General features: G+C 32.6%; 2 protein-coding genes across 2 annotated transcripts; one reads left to right on the top strand and one right to left on the bottom strand.

Moving 5' to 3' along the window:
• The first annotated feature begins 11,582 nt into the window (after positions 1–11,582).
• LOC106770095 (zeatin O-glucosyltransferase-like) lies at positions 11,583–13,230 on the top strand. The gene has a single exon (XM_014655920.2). It carries the CDS (start codon positions 11,583–11,585, stop codon positions 12,972–12,974), a length of 1,392 nt encoding a protein of 463 aa, XP_014511406.1. The 3' UTR covers positions 12,975–13,230.
• Positions 13,231–17,650: 4,420 nt separating this feature from the next.
• LOC106771491 (zeatin O-glucosyltransferase-like) lies at positions 17,651–19,203 on the bottom strand. The gene has a single exon (XM_014657483.2). The coding sequence runs from the start codon at positions 19,201–19,203 to the stop codon at positions 17,818–17,820; it is 1,386 nt and encodes a 461-aa protein (XP_014512969.1). The 3' UTR covers positions 17,651–17,817.
• Positions 19,204–20,548: the final 1,345 nt, after the last annotated feature.

Below are 20,548 nucleotides of genomic sequence, written 5' to 3'. Positions count from 1 at the left end.
ATTATAATATAAGCAAGTTATGGATGATGGTTATTTGTCAAAGAGATTTATTAAAATAATGTAAGAGATTTAAAGAAATTTTGTAAGAAAAAAAACAAAAGGTATGAAAAAATATATTTTAATATTTTATGATTATAAGAAGGATCACCAAAAATCACTTAAAAGTATTTAGAGTTTTAAAGGTAAGAGTGAAAGGTAAAAATATACATATTCATTGAGTGAGTGTCATACTATGTGAGAAAATAAGAGTAAGATTCACCCATAGAAAGAATGGAGAAGATTTTAAAGATTGAGTTTTTGAGGGAAAAAAAAAGAGAGCTAAGAAATAAGAAGTAAGAGAGGTTACACATTCTTGTTTTTTTTATTTTGACTTATTGGTTGTATGTGTGTATAATTTAGGTTAAATTGTGGTTACCATTGTTTTGATTATTGTTTTTTGAAGTTTCAAAAAGTTTTGATTGAAATATGTTGAGATTTTATAGAAAGTGATAATTTATTTAGGATTTAGGGTTTCAAAGGATGTTTTTGAAAACGATGATATTTTTATGAAATAATATGTTTTTAGGATTTTTTTTTTGTTTTATGGGTATAGTAGTGTGTGAGTATTTTGGATTGAGAAAGTTTTTATTTTTAAATTATTTTTTAAAGTTGAAATTTTTGAAGGTGTTTTAATTTTTGTGTTGGTGGACTCTAGTCGAGAGTCATGAATGTGATGATGGATTAGGCTATGTTCACAACTAGTGTTTCTCGAGTAGGTGTTTTTAGAGGATCTCTCTTGGTTGTTGGTAGTTCGATGGATGAGAGGGTTCTTAGAGTGTCAAAGCTCGATGATGTCTATGAGCATAGAACTTTATGAATGATGTGGGGGTGTGCATGATGTGTTATAATTATAGACATTATGTCTCAACCCAAGAGGGGGTGAGTTGATTTGAAAACAATTTTTAAAGTTCTTTAAAAATTTCTAGGTGTTTGGTGTGGTTTTCAAAAGATCTGAAACCATCAAAGCAATAAACAATAATAAAGAAAAAGAACAGAACAAGATTTATATTGGTTAGACTCTAAACAAGTCTACATCCAGCTATCCTCCAACAACTTGCATTGGAGAGAATTCACTAATCTTTGAAAGCAAAGAATATAAGATTCACTCAATGTGTTCTCACCACACTCAAATACAAAAAAAAAAAAATACCAACCTAAAAAAAAGGCTACACAATTACTCTTTTAGGAGTCTTGCCTACACAACTAGGACTAAACTAATACAAAATTACACAATGAAAAACAGAACCTGGTGCACCACAACTGTTGATTTTACAAAGAAAAGCAATGAAGAACACTTGGTTTATCTTTCTTACACCCTTGGATGCTTAGAAACCTTGAAATCCTTCAAATAATGGTTGATCCTTCCAAGATTGCTCCAAGATAACTCAAAAATGTGTTCTTGTTTCAGTTTGATAAAAATTCAGAATGTTTTTCGTGCTTGAAAAGGAATTAGAACACACATATATAGCCTAGACACAAAAGTGGTATATTTAAGCTTTCAACATTGTTTTAATCGATTAGGTCATTCTCTTAATCAATTTAAAATAGAGTGCAAATGTCTAGTGTGATTCAGACCTATTTTAATTGATTATGTTATTATCTTAGTTGATTAAAATTTGTTCATAGCTTTAATCGATTAAGGAATATTCTTAATTGGTTAAAACAGTGACACATGTCTAGACATGTGCTATTTTGATCCTAAGTCCAGATTAGTCCTTCTAATCAACCAAGAATCTATTTTACATGAAACTTATATGAGATTTAACCTAATCTAATTTAAGAAAGAACATTATAATTTCATCATAAAAAAACACTAAATACACACTTTACCACACCTTCAAAATGGATGAGCTTAAGAGACTCCCCTCTCTTAACATGATGTTAGAAGGTATTTTAAGTGTAGAAGTCAAAGGACGAATGTCTCTCGTCTCTCGACTGAGAACTCTATAAGCCAAAGTGTTGTTGTGGTGAAAAGTTATATATTGTTTTATATCATAGTTTTTAAATGTTGGATGAACTTAATTATATTCAAAATTTAAAGTTTTTATTTGTTTTATAGTAACTAACCTTTTTACTTTGTGGTGGTTGTTTCCACCTGTGATAATCGTGATTTGTCATAGGAGCATATCATTGCAGGTAGGGATGACAAAAAAATTTGTGCCCATATATATCTGTGGGTAAAATACATTGCGGGTAGTTGGTATCTGTGAGTCATAAGTATCAGCAGGTAGCGGGTAATTTAATATCCTCTCATTAATGGATTAGGTTTGGGTATCATATTATTCGTATACGCGGGTACCTGCTACACTTTAAGAAAATAAAATTACATTTTTATCCTTTGTTAGGTTTTAGTTGTTAGAATTTTGTTGCTTTGTGTTGTACTTCCGCTTTTCTGTCGTGGGTGCTGGTGACTCTACTCAAATCTGAGACACTGTCGAACAAGAAAGAATGATAATTCTCTTCCAACTAGTTCTTTTTCTTTTTTCTACTTTCTTCCTTCTTAGTTTCTTTTTCAGATGCAGACGAGGCCACCGCCATCCCATTCGTTTGCACCATTAAGACACTTCCCATCGAGACACTTCCTTTTTCTGCATTTCAAATGCGTTTTCTTCCTGCATTTCAAAGCCAAACAACGTGACTTTCCTCAAACTCAACTAGTGCAAAAAAGGGTTTTGATGTCCATGTTTTTTGGCCTTTAACGTCTACAAAAATACAAACGTCCAAGAGATGTTAAATTGGTGTCAGATTCAAAAAATTAGCATTAATTGACGTCGAATATTGCTTATGTCCGACGTCAATTAACGTCGAAATTTGCCATTGTTCGATGTAATTTTTTTTTTGTTTTTTAATTAATTGTGTTTCATTTTTACAACTCTACGAGACTTGAAAAGAAGAAAAACAACAAATGTAATCTATTTGTTGGCATTTTATACAACATGAACTATGAACTATAAGCAAAAGTCCAAAAGTTATGACAACAGTAGTATTAACTTGTGATTTTTTATTTTGATAGCCATGATTAATGGTTTTGGTTGAAAATATTTTTTACCACTCTTTAGAACCCCTAGTTAAGGAAAAAACATCAGGAGCTCTTACTTTGGGTCTCTGTATAAGTATAAAAACTATTTGAAAAGTCAACTGCGATAGATCTTTAAACGACCATAACATTTGCTCTAGTTTTCCGATTTGCTATTATTATATATGGATTTGGGGGTAGAAAACAATTTCCAATTGCGTAGTTGGCTTTCCCTTCTATATTTTCAAAAAATGTCGTTTTCTATTTTTCGTTATTTTTTTCCCAAAATTCGCAAAAATATTTCACACATTTATACTTTGAATTTTGATCTAAAATATTTTGTGGGGGCTTTGTCATGATATTTTGCTGCTTTGAACAAATTTTCAAGTCATTTGGAGTTGTTTGAATATACTATCAGTTTTACCCTAAAACTTAGATGTATAACGTGTAGTGTAGTATAAACAATAAACAAGTTCAATAATACAACAAACAAGTTCATGAAAATGAAATCGAAAGCTAACCTTCTTAAAGGTGGGTTCGTATAAAATGAAAGAAACATTACATGTGCTGGAAGCTTCGTTCGAGAAAAAATTGAGTAAAGAATAGGGTCTCGCGCTAAGATAAAGTGAATGAATTTTTAACCTCCCATCCAAATTTTAATTAAACTCACTAACATGTAACATCTTATTCTTGGGCATTTGAAGTCTTATAACCTTTTGAAGTTTGATTCTAAAGCATTTGACGTCATATATAAGTACATTTTTACCTTCGTCCAAATATTTTTGTGAAATTTATCCAATAGGACATTGGATTTCTCAATATCTAACATGTTATAACCAATTGATGTGAGACAAGTCTAAATCTAACGTTTTAATTGAACTTTTATTTATAAAAATGTTACCAATCTTTTTTGTTAGTTTTTTCGTTTTGAAACCTTCTTTTACACTAGTCCTCGAACACTTCTTGTTGCATTTCAAAGGCAAACAATGTGACTTTCCTTCACAACCCCCGAGCCTGCTGCAAGTAAGAAGAGAAGTCAAAATGAAGAAAACTTCAATGTGGTTCATAAATTCTTTCTCAAATTTATTTCATATAGAAATATTTTAAAAATTATTTCTGAAAGATATTATCTATAGTTTCAGTTTCATTATAAAAAAAACTTATTTAAAAAAAAACTTAAATACTAATATACTTTCTTGTAATGTTTTACTCTTAATTATGCATTAAAGCTTAATATAGAGAAATACTCTTCTTCTGAGTTTCATGACAAAGCTTTTCTCGTGTTCTTACAATTAACTTTCACCATTGTGTATACTGTGAAAATATGCAGCATATATATGAATGTGATTAGGGATTGTTATGTATTGTTATTTTACTGCACAATGTGTTGCTGGACATATAAACACTTTTTGTACATTAATTTTTCAGTAAGCTATTATTTATTTTTTTCATTCAATTTAATTTGTACCTTATTTAAAAATACACAAACTATATTTTTTTTTAACTATTTGCATGTATCTAACGAGTATTTACAAGTTGACAAAAATTTGTGAATTATTTTTTATTTAAGTATTTAATGAATAGTAAGACAGATAATATTTATGATCTTTTTATGCGATCAAATATATGTATGTTTGTAAAATAATATATATATATATATATATTTTAAATTTATGTATATTGATTATATAAAGTGAAAACAACTTTCAGTTTAGATCAATCACTTCTAAATCTTAATATTTTTTCTTAAAGTTTTGCTCTAATAGTAAATTTTGTTCCTAGTTTTGTTTACAAATCTTAATTTAATTCCTCGTTTTAAAAGTGTTTGAAATGGATCTTTAATTTTAAAATTGAGTTGAAATACTCCTTTCCATTAAATGAAAATAAATGGCTTTAAGAGTTTGATGATTTGAAAGAAAACATATTATTTTATTAATATATTTATGTCGATGTGTTAGTAAATGGGTGCAGAGATAAAATTTAGAGTTACACTTGATATTTTCCAGATGACACCAAGCCCTCTAGGGTTTTATTTATTTTTTTCAGAAACAAAGGTCTCTTCTCCACCTTCTTTAGTGGTAGCTCTGCCCTCCGCATGACCAACGTCGTCGTGCCTTCCTCTGGACGACCAAATCTGTCGTCTGCGGCACCGAGAAACATCGCCAGCCACTATAGCGTTCCTTCCTCCGTGCGCACTTGATGACGTCGTTGCCACTACCATTAGGTTCCAATTCTGAGTAAACGCCGTCAGCGAAAATGCCGCCGTTGACAACGCTAACGTCCTGCGGAGCAAACCGCGTTTTCTCCCCTTCGAATCGCAAACGCAAACCGCAACTCGTCTTAAGTCCTAATTCCTCCGCTTCACTTCAGCCTCCGATAACATCACTATCAATACCGATCAGAATCATCGGCGACATCGCCTTCGTTGCTGCCTTGCAATCTCTGTAACTCTGATCGAGATTCAAAACATCGCCATCACTCTTCTCCTTCTTCCACTCAACTCAACATTTTTACCCTATCATATCTCTTTTTTATTTTAATTTTTTTTCTGTTTCAAGATTTATTATACTATGTATTGGTTTGGATTTTCTTTCCGTTGAGAATTAAGAGAAGAACATTTTCCTCTTCAATTGAATATTTGAGGTTCTAGAAATCAAATTTACAGAGTAGTGGCATAGTTACAATTACGCCGCAAATGATTTTGCCGATTTGTTATTTGCTTGATGAAAGTGTTGTGTTTGCGTGGAATGTTTTTAGATATGATTGAAGAGTTGATCAGGGTAGCAGCTTGCTGCAGTTCATTTTACATATGAGGTGGGTCGTGTGGACAAGTTCCCTCCTGTTCCCTTGTGTGACTGTGGTGAATCGGTGATTGAAAAAAAAATATGTGATGGGAAAAGGCTTTAAAGCACGATGGAAGAGAAACATAAAAGAAATAGTTTATGTGTCTAGCGTTTCTGAGTAGCTCTAGAACCATTTCATAAACTAATAAATTGGGTCTTAGGTATTTTAGTTCAAGCATTGTCCCAGTTGAAGAACGTGATGGCAGGGAAAAGTGTGTGAGTAGTGGAGAGCGCGGAGAAGTCAAGGGAGAGGTCGGGGATGGTAAGGTTGGGTGCAGGGGGAGGGACATTGGAGTTTGGTGTGGAGTATTTGCGGTGGTGTTCTTTGACGAGTTCCAACGCCAAACCTCTGCACCCTCCTCTAGAAGGAGCTCTCCGACCACTTTTCCTCTCTCGAGGAGGACCTCAAGCACAAGCACAAATCCGAAGATCTGAAAAGCAAAATGCACTTACACGTCATCATTCATAGATCAATACAATGACACGTCGTCAATATCTAGTGTCACATCATTAATGCGTTAACTCCGTTTGGTGACACTTAACGAAGCGATAAATTTGACGCACATTTTACCCCAACCGTTAACTGATCGAACCGATAAATTTAACGTCAGCTAAACTTAACGCCGTTTGAGATCAGTTAATGATTGGGGTAAAATGTGTGCATTTTTACAAAAATTATGACCCCATTGAGACAGTTCAAAACTTGAGGACCGAACTGAGATTTTCACACAAATNCGAGGACCAAGAAGGGATTAAGCCAACACGTCAGCATACCACGTCAGCTAAACTTAACGCCGTTTGAGATCATTTAACGGTTGGGGTAAAATGTGTGCATTTTTACAAAAATTATGACCCAATTGAGACAGTTCAAAACTTGAGGATCGAACTGAGATTTTCACACAAATACGAGGACCAAGGGAGGTATTAAGCTTATATTTTAAATACTTTTAAATATGAGGACTAATTTGACATTAGGTAACGAAAGTGGAGAGAAAAAAACTATTAAACCTAAAGTTTTTTATTGGCAAGACAATTCTTGCAAAATCCTGGATAGCAAAAAGACTATTAAACCTAAAGTTTTTTTATTGGCAAGACAATTCTTGCAAAATCCCTCTTCAGGAGGGTGACACCCACACATCAGAGCAGTTAAACACTGAACATCATCATTTTACTCAGGTTGCTACTACCTGCACTCTATTTTTTTCTTTCTGCAACCATGCAAGTGGTAATTCTCAAATTATTCCTCAATAAAAATATAACAAAAATCCTTACATATTTTTAATATTTTCCAAATTAGATGTTTTAAAAAATACTTTCAAAACACAATATAAAAAGTATTTCAAAACATTTTCAAATTTGGAATTATCTTCCAAAATATTTGTTTTGAATTTTTTTCTATATTTTGAATTACTTGCTTTTCTTGTTTGGAAATTGCTTCCTTTACCTCGTCAAATTTCTTCTCCCATTCCATAAAAAACATCCGAAAAATACTTTCTGTAAACGAAAGGAGACGTGTGACTTCAAAAAATAAAATAAAAACAAATTCAGACCTGTTTTTTGTTTTCCAAAAAATAAATTCCAAAAACAATGGAGGGCAAGAAGAAAATCATTGGGTATATAGAAAGTAATTCTTCTTATTTTAATCTTGGTCGCCCTTATTCTTCTTGCTTCGCTATCATCCCATTCTCCCCCACTTTTTACATTTTTCTTCTTAAAAATACTATTTTTATTGATGGTGTAAAGGCTATTAATTTAATGAAAAAGAGAGAGAGGTTGCCAGGTGTATGCAAAAAGGATAGATTAAAATGAAAAAGGGGATTATATAAGTAAAAACTTTTAAAAACTGAAGTCTTTCTCTACATGCACTGCCCTCCAATTTTCTGAGTTTCCTTCTCCGCCATCTCCCTAAAATCCTCTTCTTACTCACTGAAATCCTCAACCCACTCTTCTTCTATCTCCTAGCATATTACGTTTAAGTGTTGAGGATCCTTTACTTTCACCTCTCAACTTTCCGTGTTCTTCAATTTGGTAAGTTAGAATTTCTCCTCCATGCTTTTGAGAAGCTGTGATCATGCAATAGAACCATTGCATGTAGCTTCCTTATGTTTTCCTCCAATTTTTAATCAAATTTAGGTTATAAGAGAGTTGTTCTCTGTCATCAATGGATGAATTTTAGGTATTTCTAATTTCGCGGTTCAAGAGGATAGTTGGGTCATCTTTGAGCTTGGCTGCCAATTAGAGGTAAAGGAAGCTGGGTAATTTATTTGAATTGATTACATGATATGTGTATGTGCTAAAATTTGGAATCTGTATGTTGTTTGAGTCAAGTCTTAGGTTGTTAGTGGGCACGTTCTAAAATGTTGAATGTGATGAAACTGTGTTGTGATATTCTGGGACTGAGATTACTTGTTATATGAGGCTGTAATTAATCTTGTAGAAGTAAGGAATCAATTATAAGTGTAGATAATGAAACAAGTATGTTAAATATACTGGTTTTATAGTGTTTCAAGCCCTGTAAGAGGAAGTGATGTAGTGATTTTTAGATTCAGAGATTAGGAGCTGAGTTGGGTTGTTGGGGCACTTTAGGCAAGTCATTTATGACTTATTAGAAGTGTCAAAATGGTTAAAATAGTTTCCAAGTAGTAAATTTAGTTTTGGATCTATAGGTAGAAAGTTAAATGAATTTAGATGTTTTAGGTTATGTTAAAGGAACTAGAGGGGTCAATCCTAGAAATTGAGGTTATAAATGGCTTTGGTCAGTTTGGACCACTTAGGTAAGTTATATGTGACTTGTAGGAAGTGATAAAATGGTTCAAAACAACTTCTACTTGGTAAATTCATATTTAACACCCTAAGTTCATCAAATGGAAGTCTTAGAAGGGAAATTGATGCATAAAAACTAAATTATGGGATTAAGAATGATTAGAACAAGTTAGGCAAGTCTAATTAATCATATAGATCGAGTTTTGAGTGCTTAAAATTCACCAAAAGGCCTAAAACGAAACTTAGGGGTGTGAGTTCTTCCAAATCTACAAAATCTGCAGAAAATTCTGTAGAATCCACGCCTGGGCGCCCTAAAAGGGCGTTGGACGCCCTTTTCTGCTGTTGCTTTTGTTTTTGATAGTTTGGGGGGTTCCAGATGTCCATTTTGGACATTCTTTAGGTCGTTCTGGGGGTTTTAGACCCTTCCGGAACTGTTGGTGATGGTTTCAAAGTCATTTTCCTTGTCTAAGTAGGAGTTCATTTGATTTTGGATCGTTTGTAGTTTTTTTTTGAAGTGGAATTAATGTTATATATATATATGTTTGTATGCAAAGTAAAGTTGAAGAGTTACATGTACATGGTTTTATATGGATTCAGTGAGATAATGTCATGGTATTTGGTGGTTCATGTCTTGAGTTAAGTTTCAAAGTAAAAGTATGGTTATTGGACATAATTCCATGATCCTCAAGGGAGGTTACATGGTGGTGCCACTATAGTTTGTCGTGATTGACCGTATGAATGGCCGAAGTTCAGGATGGGGTTTACCTTGACATTCTAATGACCATCCATGCTCAATTAGAGAGTGATGAGTCATGTGGTGAGAATAGAAGGAGGTCCTAGTCTTGGGTGTCTCCATTTATGGGCCAAGATGAGTTTGGTTGGACTTACACTTGTGTGTGGTCGGGTGAAACCCCTCGGCAATGGCTTTGCAAAGCAGTAGGGCCACAACAAGTGCACAAACCCCTGGAACTCGACATTTCATATTAGTCCGGACGGTCAAATCACGTGGTCTGTCATTGGTATCAATCAAATGCATTTATTTACAGTTTGTGTTGTATTATTGTCATTACATGCTTGAAATACTTGATTGATAACATGTTTTATTTTATTATACCTAGCTTACCCTTACATTTGTTTGTTGTATGTGCTTGCCTTTCCCCCCTTGCGATGATCATCCAATCCTTTGGATGTGAGCAGTAGCTGATGATGTACCCTTGGAGTGAGCATTGGAGAACGAAGAAGTCACAGCTTCCAATTCTTAGGACCTTTTCTAGCTTTTGTTTTACAATGTTCTATATTTTTGGAAACACTCTTTAGGCATCCTTAAATCTTTAGTTGGTCATGTATTTTGGAGAATTATTAAACTTGTATCAAATTTTAAATTTCAGCCATATTTTTGGATGACTGTATGCTTAATATTGTCCTCTATTAACTCCTAACTGTTTTCTCGTACTATAATAGCTGAATCCTATTATATGTATGTCTATATAATTTTGGGATGTCACATATGGATTTTCTAGAATGCATAATTTGGAATACAAAATTTATATTTTAATTGTATATGAAATACAAAATAAAAAATATATTTTAAATTATATAATCTTAAATACAAAAGTTATGTTTTATAATATATAATTTGAAATATAAACTTTGTGTTCTGCATTATACATTTTACAATATTTTCAGATTATGTATTTCAAAATTCAAAATAAAAATCTTAAACTAAAAATGAAATTGAAAATTTTAATTGTGTGGACTGCGGTTCAAATTATAAAGGTGAAGGAAAAATCAACCGAAAAAAATCGAATGTTGACCATTCCAAAGTTCTATCTGTTATAATTGGTATAAACATCTCATTGTTAATTCACCTCAACGTATATTTTTGAAATAATGATGAGAGATTTATTTATCTCGACATAAACAAAATAAGAAAAACAAGTGTCTTGTAATTTATATGAGATATTAGAAACAAATAATATATAAAAGATTGTTTTACATTAGAAAAAAGTTTTTTTAACAACATTTTTTAATAAATTTTTGACAATATATACGTGTGTTTATGATTGGTCTGTTTTAAATATTTTTTAAACTTAAATTCAAATAGACCAATAAAACAATGATACATATGGTATTGTCAAAAAAATTACGAAAAAGTATTGTCAAAATATCATTATCTTTGTATTAATAACATAATGAATTGTTTATGTCTAAACAATAAAAGTATTAATTATTCAATTATTAATTCACGCTATGGAGTCATGCGTGATTTACTTTCCTCAAAATTCCTATTATAAACAGTGTATGGTTGAATACAGGACAATATGTCTTGTCCCATTCACTAAAAAGAAATATATATAACAATCAATTAGGTTAGTATTTTAATTATATTTTTCCATCTTTTAACTAAAAAGTCAAAATATAATTGTCTATCACGTTTCATTCACTTAAAAGTGTGGTGTTTTATATATAATATTTATTGGTCGTGATATTTATAGAAGCTGCTAGTAAAACTTATATTTTTTAAAAGCTTCTCCAATTTTGGCATTTCTGTGATGTAAATGTAAATTAAGTGGGAAATAAATGTGCATGCCTATTTTATGTTTTATGTTTTATATTTTATATTTTTTTTTTACAGTTTATGCTTTGTATTTAATACTTTATATTTATATTCAATACTTTATATTTCATAATTCATTTTTGATGCTTCAATTTTATTTTTTACACATTGTATATTGATGCTGAGACTTTTTGCTTTACTTTATACATCATCTCATATGAACATTCCATATTAATTACTGATCTTAAATAAGATTATAGTTTCTATAAATCTCGAGTTGTATAAAAGCTTATTACCTACTCATATTGGTATCCACCAAAGCAAAACATAAGATATCACACCATCTTGCTATCCAGATTCTTCAATGGCTTTGAATGATGAAAACATTCTTCATCAAACCAAAGTGGTGGTGCTTATGATACCTTTCCCAGCACAAGCTCACCTCAACCAGCTTTTACACCTCTCACGCCAAATCGTGGCACAAAACATACCAGTCCATTATGTTAGCACTATCACACACATTCGTCAGGCAACACTTCGACACCAAAACTCTATTCCAAACATCCATTTCCATGCCTTTGAAGTTCCACCCTTTGTTTCTCCTCCTCCCAACCCTAACAATCCAGAAAGTGATTTTCCATCTCATCTCATTCCTTCCTTTGAGGCCTCCACACACCTTCGTGAGCCTGTGGGAAAACTTCTTCAATCCCTTTCATCTCAAGCCAAAAGGGTCATAGTCATCCATGACTCCCTCATGGCATCAGTGGCACAAGATGCCATAAACATGCCTAACGTTGAAAACTACACTTTTCACATCTTCTCTGCCTTTAATAACGCCGTTTATCTTTGGCAAGAAAAAGGAAGGCCTCATGTTGGAGACTTCCTTTTCCCAGAAATTCCTTCTGACGAAGGATGCATCGCAACCCAATTCAAGGGTTTTCTTTCTGCACAATATGAGTTCCTCAACTTCAGCCATGGCCGTCATATTTACAACACCAGCAGGGCAATTGAAGGTCCTTACATTGACTTTCTGGAGCGTCTGGGTGGTGGCAAGAAGGTTTGGGCACTGGGGCCACTCAACCTTTTGGCCATTGAGAAGAAAGATTCAACAGGACTTAGGCACCCATGCATGGAGTGGCTTGATAAACAAGAGCCAAATTCAGTGATATATGTGTCTTTTGGAACCACAACAACTTTGACAGAGGAACAAATCAAACAGATTGCAACTGGGTTGGAGCAAAGCAAACAGAAGTTCATCTGGGTGCTGAGAGATGCTGATAAAGGGAACATCTTTGATGAAAACGAAGAAAAAAGACATTATCTTCCAAATGGGTTCGAGGAGAGAGTGAAAGGCATGGGGGTGGTTGTGAGGGATTGGGCACCCCAATTGGAAATTCTTAGCCACCCTTCAACAGGGGGGTTTATGAGTCACTGTGGATGGAACTCCTGCACGGAGAGCTTTTCCATGGGGGTGCCAATAGCAACATGGCCCATGCACTCTGACCAACCAAGAAACGCAGCTTTGGTCACAGAAGTTCTGAAGGTTGGTTTGGTTGTGAAGGATTGGTCACAGAGGAATGCGTTGGTGACTGCATCAAATGTTGAGAATTGTGTGAGAAGGTTGATGCAAACAAAGGAAGGTGAGGAGATGCGAGAGAGAGCAGTTAGGCTTAAAAATGACATCCACAGGGCCATGAACGAAGGAGGAGTTTCTCGAATGGAAATGGAATCTTTCATTTCTCACATCACTTATTAGTCATATATAGCATTAGCTTGGTTCTTATAGTAGAATATGGCAGAAGTTAGTTGTCATCGTGTGGTTAATGCAAAATAGTTTACTATGACAATATCAAGTAATAAAGAATAAAGGTTCTCTTTAATTAGGACTTTTCTAATATTTAAAAAAAAAAAATATTTTAATAGCATAAAACCATTAAAATAAAAATTAAAAAAAATGATAATTACTAAAGAAAACTATCCATTTCTGAAAAAGAAGATTTTATACCTGGAGAACAAAAACAATCTATGATGTTACTTCACCCTCAACTTCGCGTTGAGACTACTAGAAAGATGTTTCACTTAAGCTAAATTATTTAAGGTGATAATTGTAAAAGAGAAAACACACACAGACAAACACAAAAGTAAGCTAATGATAAAAAGAAACCAACAAAATACATTAATATTGCATCATGCATCACGTTTCACATAGAGTAAAACAATCATCTTAATCATACATAGACCTAGACTTGGTTATCCTGATATAATATAAATGTCGAGTCATGGCAGATTCTACACTTGTATGGTGGAACAACTGATCACTCAAAGCTACCATACAAGGTTGTTACAACGCTTTTTGCCAAAATTGAGAAGGTCCACAGGCTAGGACCTTTTGCTACTCTTACGACATGACTCGCCTCTCTCTATTTGAGCATAGATGATCATTTATCAAAGTTTCTTACATTTATACTAACAACATTCGATACAATCACGAAGAATTCTCCTTAGAACCCTTTGAACCTCAAACTCCATACCATCATGTGTTACAAACATACTCTGAGTATTATATAAAACATCATATCGTATACATCCAAACAGAAAATAGAAATGGAAAGAAAAACAACTAGACAACCTCAATTCACTTGCCTAGCGAGCAACCTCTAATCGCCCAACTAGAGGAAAAACAACAAGCCTCTAAGGCTTAGCGAGCTGACTCGCTTAGCCTCTACAACTCTCTGCCAAACACCCCAAATACTTGCCCAATGAGAGCCAAAACAGCAAGCTCCTCAAGCTGAGTGAGCTAGCTCGTTCAACCCTTGGAACCCACTGCTAGAATTTCTTTAAACTCACCCAGCAAACCCATTTTACTCGCCCAACCTCACTACATAATTCTGTAGCATCAAAACTTCATAAATAACATCCGTAGACCCCCTATGACCTATTCTAAATACTTTTACCAGCTTCTAACACTTTTAGATTGGATTCTACACTATTATATACCTAAACAAATGTGTTAAACCCAACTTAAACTAATTTTCAACAAGATTCCAACTTAAAGCACTCAAACACCACTTTTAAAGACCATAATTCTAATATAACCATTTAAGCTCATAACCAAGTCACTTAGGAGTATGAACAAGTTACAATTAACTTAAAGGCAAACCCCAAAAACTTCAAATCCCTTCAAACCTTTCAATTCAAAATCTCACTCTCCAATGCTTCTAAGATGCACTAAAAATTCATGTCAAGACACCACCTACTGATTACTACACACTTTTAGACCAATTCTTTGCTAATTCACAACACAACTAAGTCTCAAATAATCACACAAAAGTTATTAACTTCACATATCTCCATATAGACTATTATTTTTCAAACTCACCTATCAACTCCCTTATTTTTAGACCAAAACTGACCTATAACCAAACCTAACCATTCTTTTCCATAACTCCAATCAAAATATCATCACTAGCTCCTCAACCACATGAGATTCAACATCAACGTCAATTCCAAATAAATTCATCACATATTAAAACATTCACCTAGAATCATACAACTAAGTTCACTCAATCAAACATATATACTACAATGAGACACACAATTCAAGCATCAAGATTAACATACATTCAACTTACATACTATTAACTACCAAAGCATACTTTGTAACTCAAATTAAAAGAAAACATTAGCTTTTCTTACCTTTTAGAAGACCAAACTGTTCTAGAAGACCCTATATCGCTTTCACAACTTAAAAAGTTCTATCTACACCTACATACAACAAAATCATGATCAGGGTACGCCATTAGAACCATTAATCAGTAAAGAATCTAAAAGAAGACTCAAATCATACCTGCGACAGAGTTAAACATCACATGCATTGGAAAATGTGAAACAAAATAAAAGAATAGAAAATTAACTTATTCTTTTTGATAAACTGATCGGATAGACTTGAATATCTCATCTCGAGGATCACACAGGCGGCCTCCAATCTTTAAATAGATGAACAGAGTGTAAGAACCCTTAGAGAGAAGGCAAAAGACTCTAGAAAAGTGATTTCTAGAGAGATTGTGTGTTTTAAAATGATGAAACTATTTATAATAAAACCATTTAATATTAAAATAATTGAGTCTCACTATTTTTAAACTACCACTACTTCTAAAATACCATTTTTTGAGGTTTTACAAATCCTATCTCAACATTAAATAAGCCTCTTTTAGGGTATTTCAACGAGGAGGAAAAAAAACAAAAGATCCAAAGTCTCCTATATATAAAATAGATTAAAGTTAGGATCAATATGGTCTTAGTTCCATTACAAAGATTTTAATTAATTTTTAAAAACAATACATTTGAATCGAAGGTAGAGTCCATCCGAATCAAAGGTTGAAATAGGTCCGAAGATTGTAACGGGTCATCCCAAAACAAAAGTTGACACGTGCCAAACTAGACTAAAATATTATTTTCTTTGTATTTTGTAACTAAAATATTATTCTTTTATTGGAAAAATACATGATTTGTAATTATTTTGTTTATAAATAAAAAGGCAGGCTCAAGGTCGAGGCACTTAGATTTTTTACTTGAAGTATTCTTAACTTTGAATTGGATTATTCACTCTTTATAGTTCTTTTTGGCATAAGACACTCGTCTCTTTATCGAAATAAATTGGCATCTATATATAATGGAGCCTGCGGTAAAACTCAATCTTAGTCTCACTTGTCATTTAAATATACAACAATGAAACAAATTGACATCTACCATAAAGCCTGCGGTGAAGCTCAATCTTATCCTAGTCCTTTTGTCATTCAAATATACAACAATGAGAAACAATAAGAAACACGAAGAAGACAAATCATCAAGGCAACAACAAGAACAATAATACTTCGATAATGCAACAAGTTTTTCAAACCATTTAGAAGTTGAGACGAGAAAACAAGAAAGTACACTAACATTATGAGAAAGCTCATTGCTTGTTGAAATCCTCAAGGAAAATAAAAAATAGTCCCTAATATAATTTAACATTTTTGTAGTAATCATACTAACTATATCTCATAATGTCTATTCATAGTAATCAAAACATTTAAACTTAAAATAAAAATATGTTGAAATAAATAAGAATAATATGAAGATAATTTTTATTATTATTATTATTATGGAGATTTTAAAAGTACTTTTTATTTTAATAATATGTTATTTATAACCTTCTGCTCAAGTTGGTAAATTAATAAATGATCCTTGCCTGGATGTGGATGTGGATGTGATGGAAGAGGTTGAATATGTTGCTTAAAGATGAACAAGCTAAAAAAAAAAGTGTAGGCTGGAGGTTTCCATGGATGTGGAGGTGCGAGAAAAGGTTGATAGATCTCTCTTTACCCTAATATATTTGAAGTGCATAGTTTTTAACTGTAACTAAAACAAAGATGTTTTTTGACATTGTGTCTGATTGTTTTTGTCATATCCAAGCTTACAAAAACTTACTCATATGTGTCCAACTAACTGCATCTTCTTGTTTTTTATTAAACGCTAACTGCAAATTATTGTTTTTGATAAATCTTTTGATTACAGCCGGCCCTATGTTTTTTAGTTTCATTTTATGATATTATTTTATGAGCAAGTGTTTTAGGCTATGGATATGGAAGCTGTCGCATCTCTGGTGTTTACTTAGTTAATTTAATAATTATATAATTAATAGAATTAATTTAATTATGTTTACTATTTCATCTTGTTAATTCATGTTCTAGGTACTAATTTGTTTATGTCAGAGTTCTAGTAATATCAATTCATTAAAATTAAAATTTTTATATTAAAACTTCTTTTCAGGATCTCTTTAAAATTCATAAGATTCTTCGTGAAAATATTTTTTTATAAACATCATTCCAGCATATTCTTTTAAAATTATTTAGATTTTGAACTTCTTCTAAACGCAGTGGTTCACCCTTCCTAGCCTGGCCAAATCAACCGGTCCATCAATGCATTTTGACTGTTAGGTAGGAGAAAACGGATTGGATTAATCCATTTTATTACTCCTAATATGCGTACAACTCAAAAAACAAAAGATTTACGAGCAAATAACAGTAATCTTATTTAATATGTATATATAAATAAATAAAAATCTTCGTCATGCATAAAAAGATAGTGATCTTCAAGATAATCTTGTAAACAAAAGTTCTGATAGAAATAAGTAAAAAAATATGAAAGTCAATGATCGATAATAAAATGGCTAGGTAAACAAACCATAGAAGGATTAAAGTTAATATAAAGTGTTTTATATAAATTATTAAAGAAAAAAAACTATATAAAGGGAAAACTTATTAGATAAAAAATATTTATCTGTAAACTATTGAAATGAAATGGTTAGAATCATTTTAATAAGTAGTTTTACCTATTGGTGTTTCTATTACTTAAAAATTTCAATGAATATTTATAAACTTCAACCTTTATTAACTGAAATCAATCTAATATCTATAACATACACATTCTAACCATTCATAGCTTAAACACATCAGAATCTGAATTTGATTCTCTGAAAATGTTTGAAGGAGTGAGCACTTCTAGAAATGTTACTCTAACATATTCAAGAAGGAAGAACAACATGAAATGACATAAGACTATTTAGTGATGTGAGCAATGAAAGAATCCATTTCCATGCGAGAAACTCCACCTTCTTCCGTGGACTTATGGATTGCATTTTTAAGCCTCGCTGCTCTCTCTCGCATCTCATCACCTTCCTTTGTTTGCATCAACCTTCTCACACAATTCTCAATATCTGATGCAGTCACCAATGCCTTCCTTTGTGCCCAATCCTTCACAACCAAACCAACCTTCAGCACATTTGTGATGAGAGCTGCGTTTTTTGGCTGGTCAGAGTGCATTGGCCATGCTGCTATTGGCACTCCCATGGTTATGCTCTCCAAGCACGAGTTCCATCCACAATGACTCATAAACCCCCCTGTTGAATTGTGGCTCAGAATTTCCAATTGGGGTGCCCAATCCCTCACAATCAGCCCCTTGCCTTCCATTCTCTCCTCAAACCCATTTGGAAGATCAAGTCTTTTTGCTTCGTTTTCATCAAAGATGTCCCCTTTATCAGCATCTCTCAGCACCCAGATGAACTTCTGCTTGCTTTGCTCCAACCCAATTGCTAGCTGTTGGATCTGTTCATCTGTCAAAGCTGTTGTGGTCCCGAAGGATATATATATGACTGAACTTTGCTCTTGTTTATCAAGCCACTCCATGCACGAGTGCCTAAATCCTATTGAATCTTTCTTCTCAATGGCTAAAGGGTTGAATGGGCCAAGTGCCCAAACCTTCTTGCCCCCATTACGCTCCAGCAACTCAAGAAAAGGATCTTCGATCACCCTACTTGTGTTGTATATATTTCCATCGTTGAATTTGAGTAATTCATATTGTGCGATAATGAAACCAACGAATTGGGCCGCGAAGCATCCTTCAAAAATAGGAAATTCTGGGACACGGAAACCTTCAAGTGGAGGCTTTCCCATTCTCTCCCAGAAGGAAACAAAGGTGGTAAAGGCAGATGTGCTGTGGAAAGTGTAATTCTCAACGTTAGGCATGTTTGTTGCATCTTGTGCCACTGATGCCATGAGGGAATCATGGATGATTATGACCCTTTTGGCTTGAGATGAGAGGGATTGAAGAAGCTTTCCCACAGGCTCCCGAAGTTGTGTTGAGGCCTCAAAGGAAGGAATGAGATGAGATGGAAAATCATTTTCTGGATTGCTAGGGTTAGGAGGAGGAGAAACAAAGGGTGGAACTTCAAAGGCATGGAAATGAATGTTTGAAGTAGAGTTGTGGTGTCTAAGTGTTGCTTGGCGAATGTGCGTGACAGTGCCAACATAATGGACTGGTATGTTTTGTGCCAAGAATAGGTTTGAGAGATGCAGAAGCTGATTGAGATGGCCTTGTGCAGGGAAAGGTATCAGAACCACCAACACTTGGGTTTGATGAGGAAGAATTCTTCCATTGGAAGCCATTGAGAAAATCTGTATAGCTAGATGCTATGGTTGAACTAAGCATTTATGTAACAAAGAAAGATGCTTATGTTTGGGGTAATGTGTCAGTGTCTCAGGCAATTACTTAAACAAATTGTATTAGTTGTGTTGATAATTTTTTTTTTTATTAGATGATTGTTTAAATCGATTCAGCCATCCCTAATCATTCAGAATTATGTATTTTAAAAACAAAGCAACATGACTTACAATGTATAAACTTCATTTTAGAATCTGTTAGGTTTATTGGAATTGAAGTTTATTTTTATTTTTTGACTTATCACTATTATTTATTAGACTATCTATTGATACTGGTATTTTAGTATTAAGAATAAAATGTATATGTTTCACGTGAGAAAAAATAAATAAATTAAAGAAAAATAAGGCTTGTATATTATATATAAGATAATGTTATACTTATGATTTGTAAGAGACAAGAACTAAAAGGGGGGTCTGTAAGAGCAGCCAGATGGTATGGTTAGGTTAGAAATCTTAATAGCTACTATAGATAATATGATCACTAATAGGAAATGACAATATATCAATTCCTTTTTTGTTAAAATTAATTTTATTATTTATAATGTTTACATTTGTTAAATGTAACTTAAACGAGTTTTGGAGAAATAAGAAAAGAAGAAGTTGAATCATGATTAAAAGAAAAAAAAAATTATCATATTAAATTTGTATAACTTTTTTTCACCTTCCCCAAAGGGCCAACCCTATGTTTTTCAGTTATATTTTATGAGCAAGTATTTTAGGCTATGGAAGCTGCCGCATCTATGGTATTTATTTAATTAGTTGATTTAATAATTATTTAATTAACAGAAATAATTTAATTGTGTTTTCTATTTCATCTTATATCAATTCATGTGACATATTTGTTCATATAAGAGTTGTAGTTATATAATTTCATTAAAATTTAAGTTGGAAATTTTGATATTAAAACTTCTTTTCAGCATCTCATATATGTATATATTAGAACTATTAAACTCTTTTAATGAATAAAATTTAGATGATTACAAAAATATGAAAGAATTTTTTAAGATGTTTTATATGTTATGGTATTATATATGTTATACACTTTCTACTGTGTGTTTTTGTGAATCTGGAGTATTATAAGACTTTTTAAAATTGATTAATCTTTATTCAATTAATGTTTACCTTAAAATTAATTAGAAATTACCATTTTTTACTTAAGAATATATTCGTTTAAATGTTATAATTTGATTGAGACTTAACCTCCTCCACATAATAACTAATGTATCTTTAACAATTTAATTATTACCATTTGATGATAATAATTTGAAATGTTTAAAGTAAAATTATCTAC

This window comes from Vigna radiata, chromosome 8 (genome assembly GCF_000741045.1).
Source record: "Vigna radiata var. radiata cultivar VC1973A chromosome 8, Vradiata_ver6, whole genome shotgun sequence".
Classification (NCBI taxonomy): Eukaryota; Viridiplantae; Streptophyta; class Magnoliopsida; order Fabales; family Fabaceae; genus Vigna; species Vigna radiata.
Note: the sequence above shows the minus strand (reverse complement) of the source record. Positions and strands in the feature narration are given on the sequence as shown.

Bases quoted from the DNA above. Each gene is read 5' to 3' on its own strand.
- LOC106770095 (XM_014655920.2), top strand. From the start codon at position 11,583: ATGGCTTTGAATGATGAAAACATTCTTCATCAAACCAAAGTGGTGGTG.
- LOC106771491 (XM_014657483.2), bottom strand. From the start codon at position 19,203: ATGGCTTCCAATGGAAGAATTCTTCCTCATCAAACCCAAGTGTTGGTG.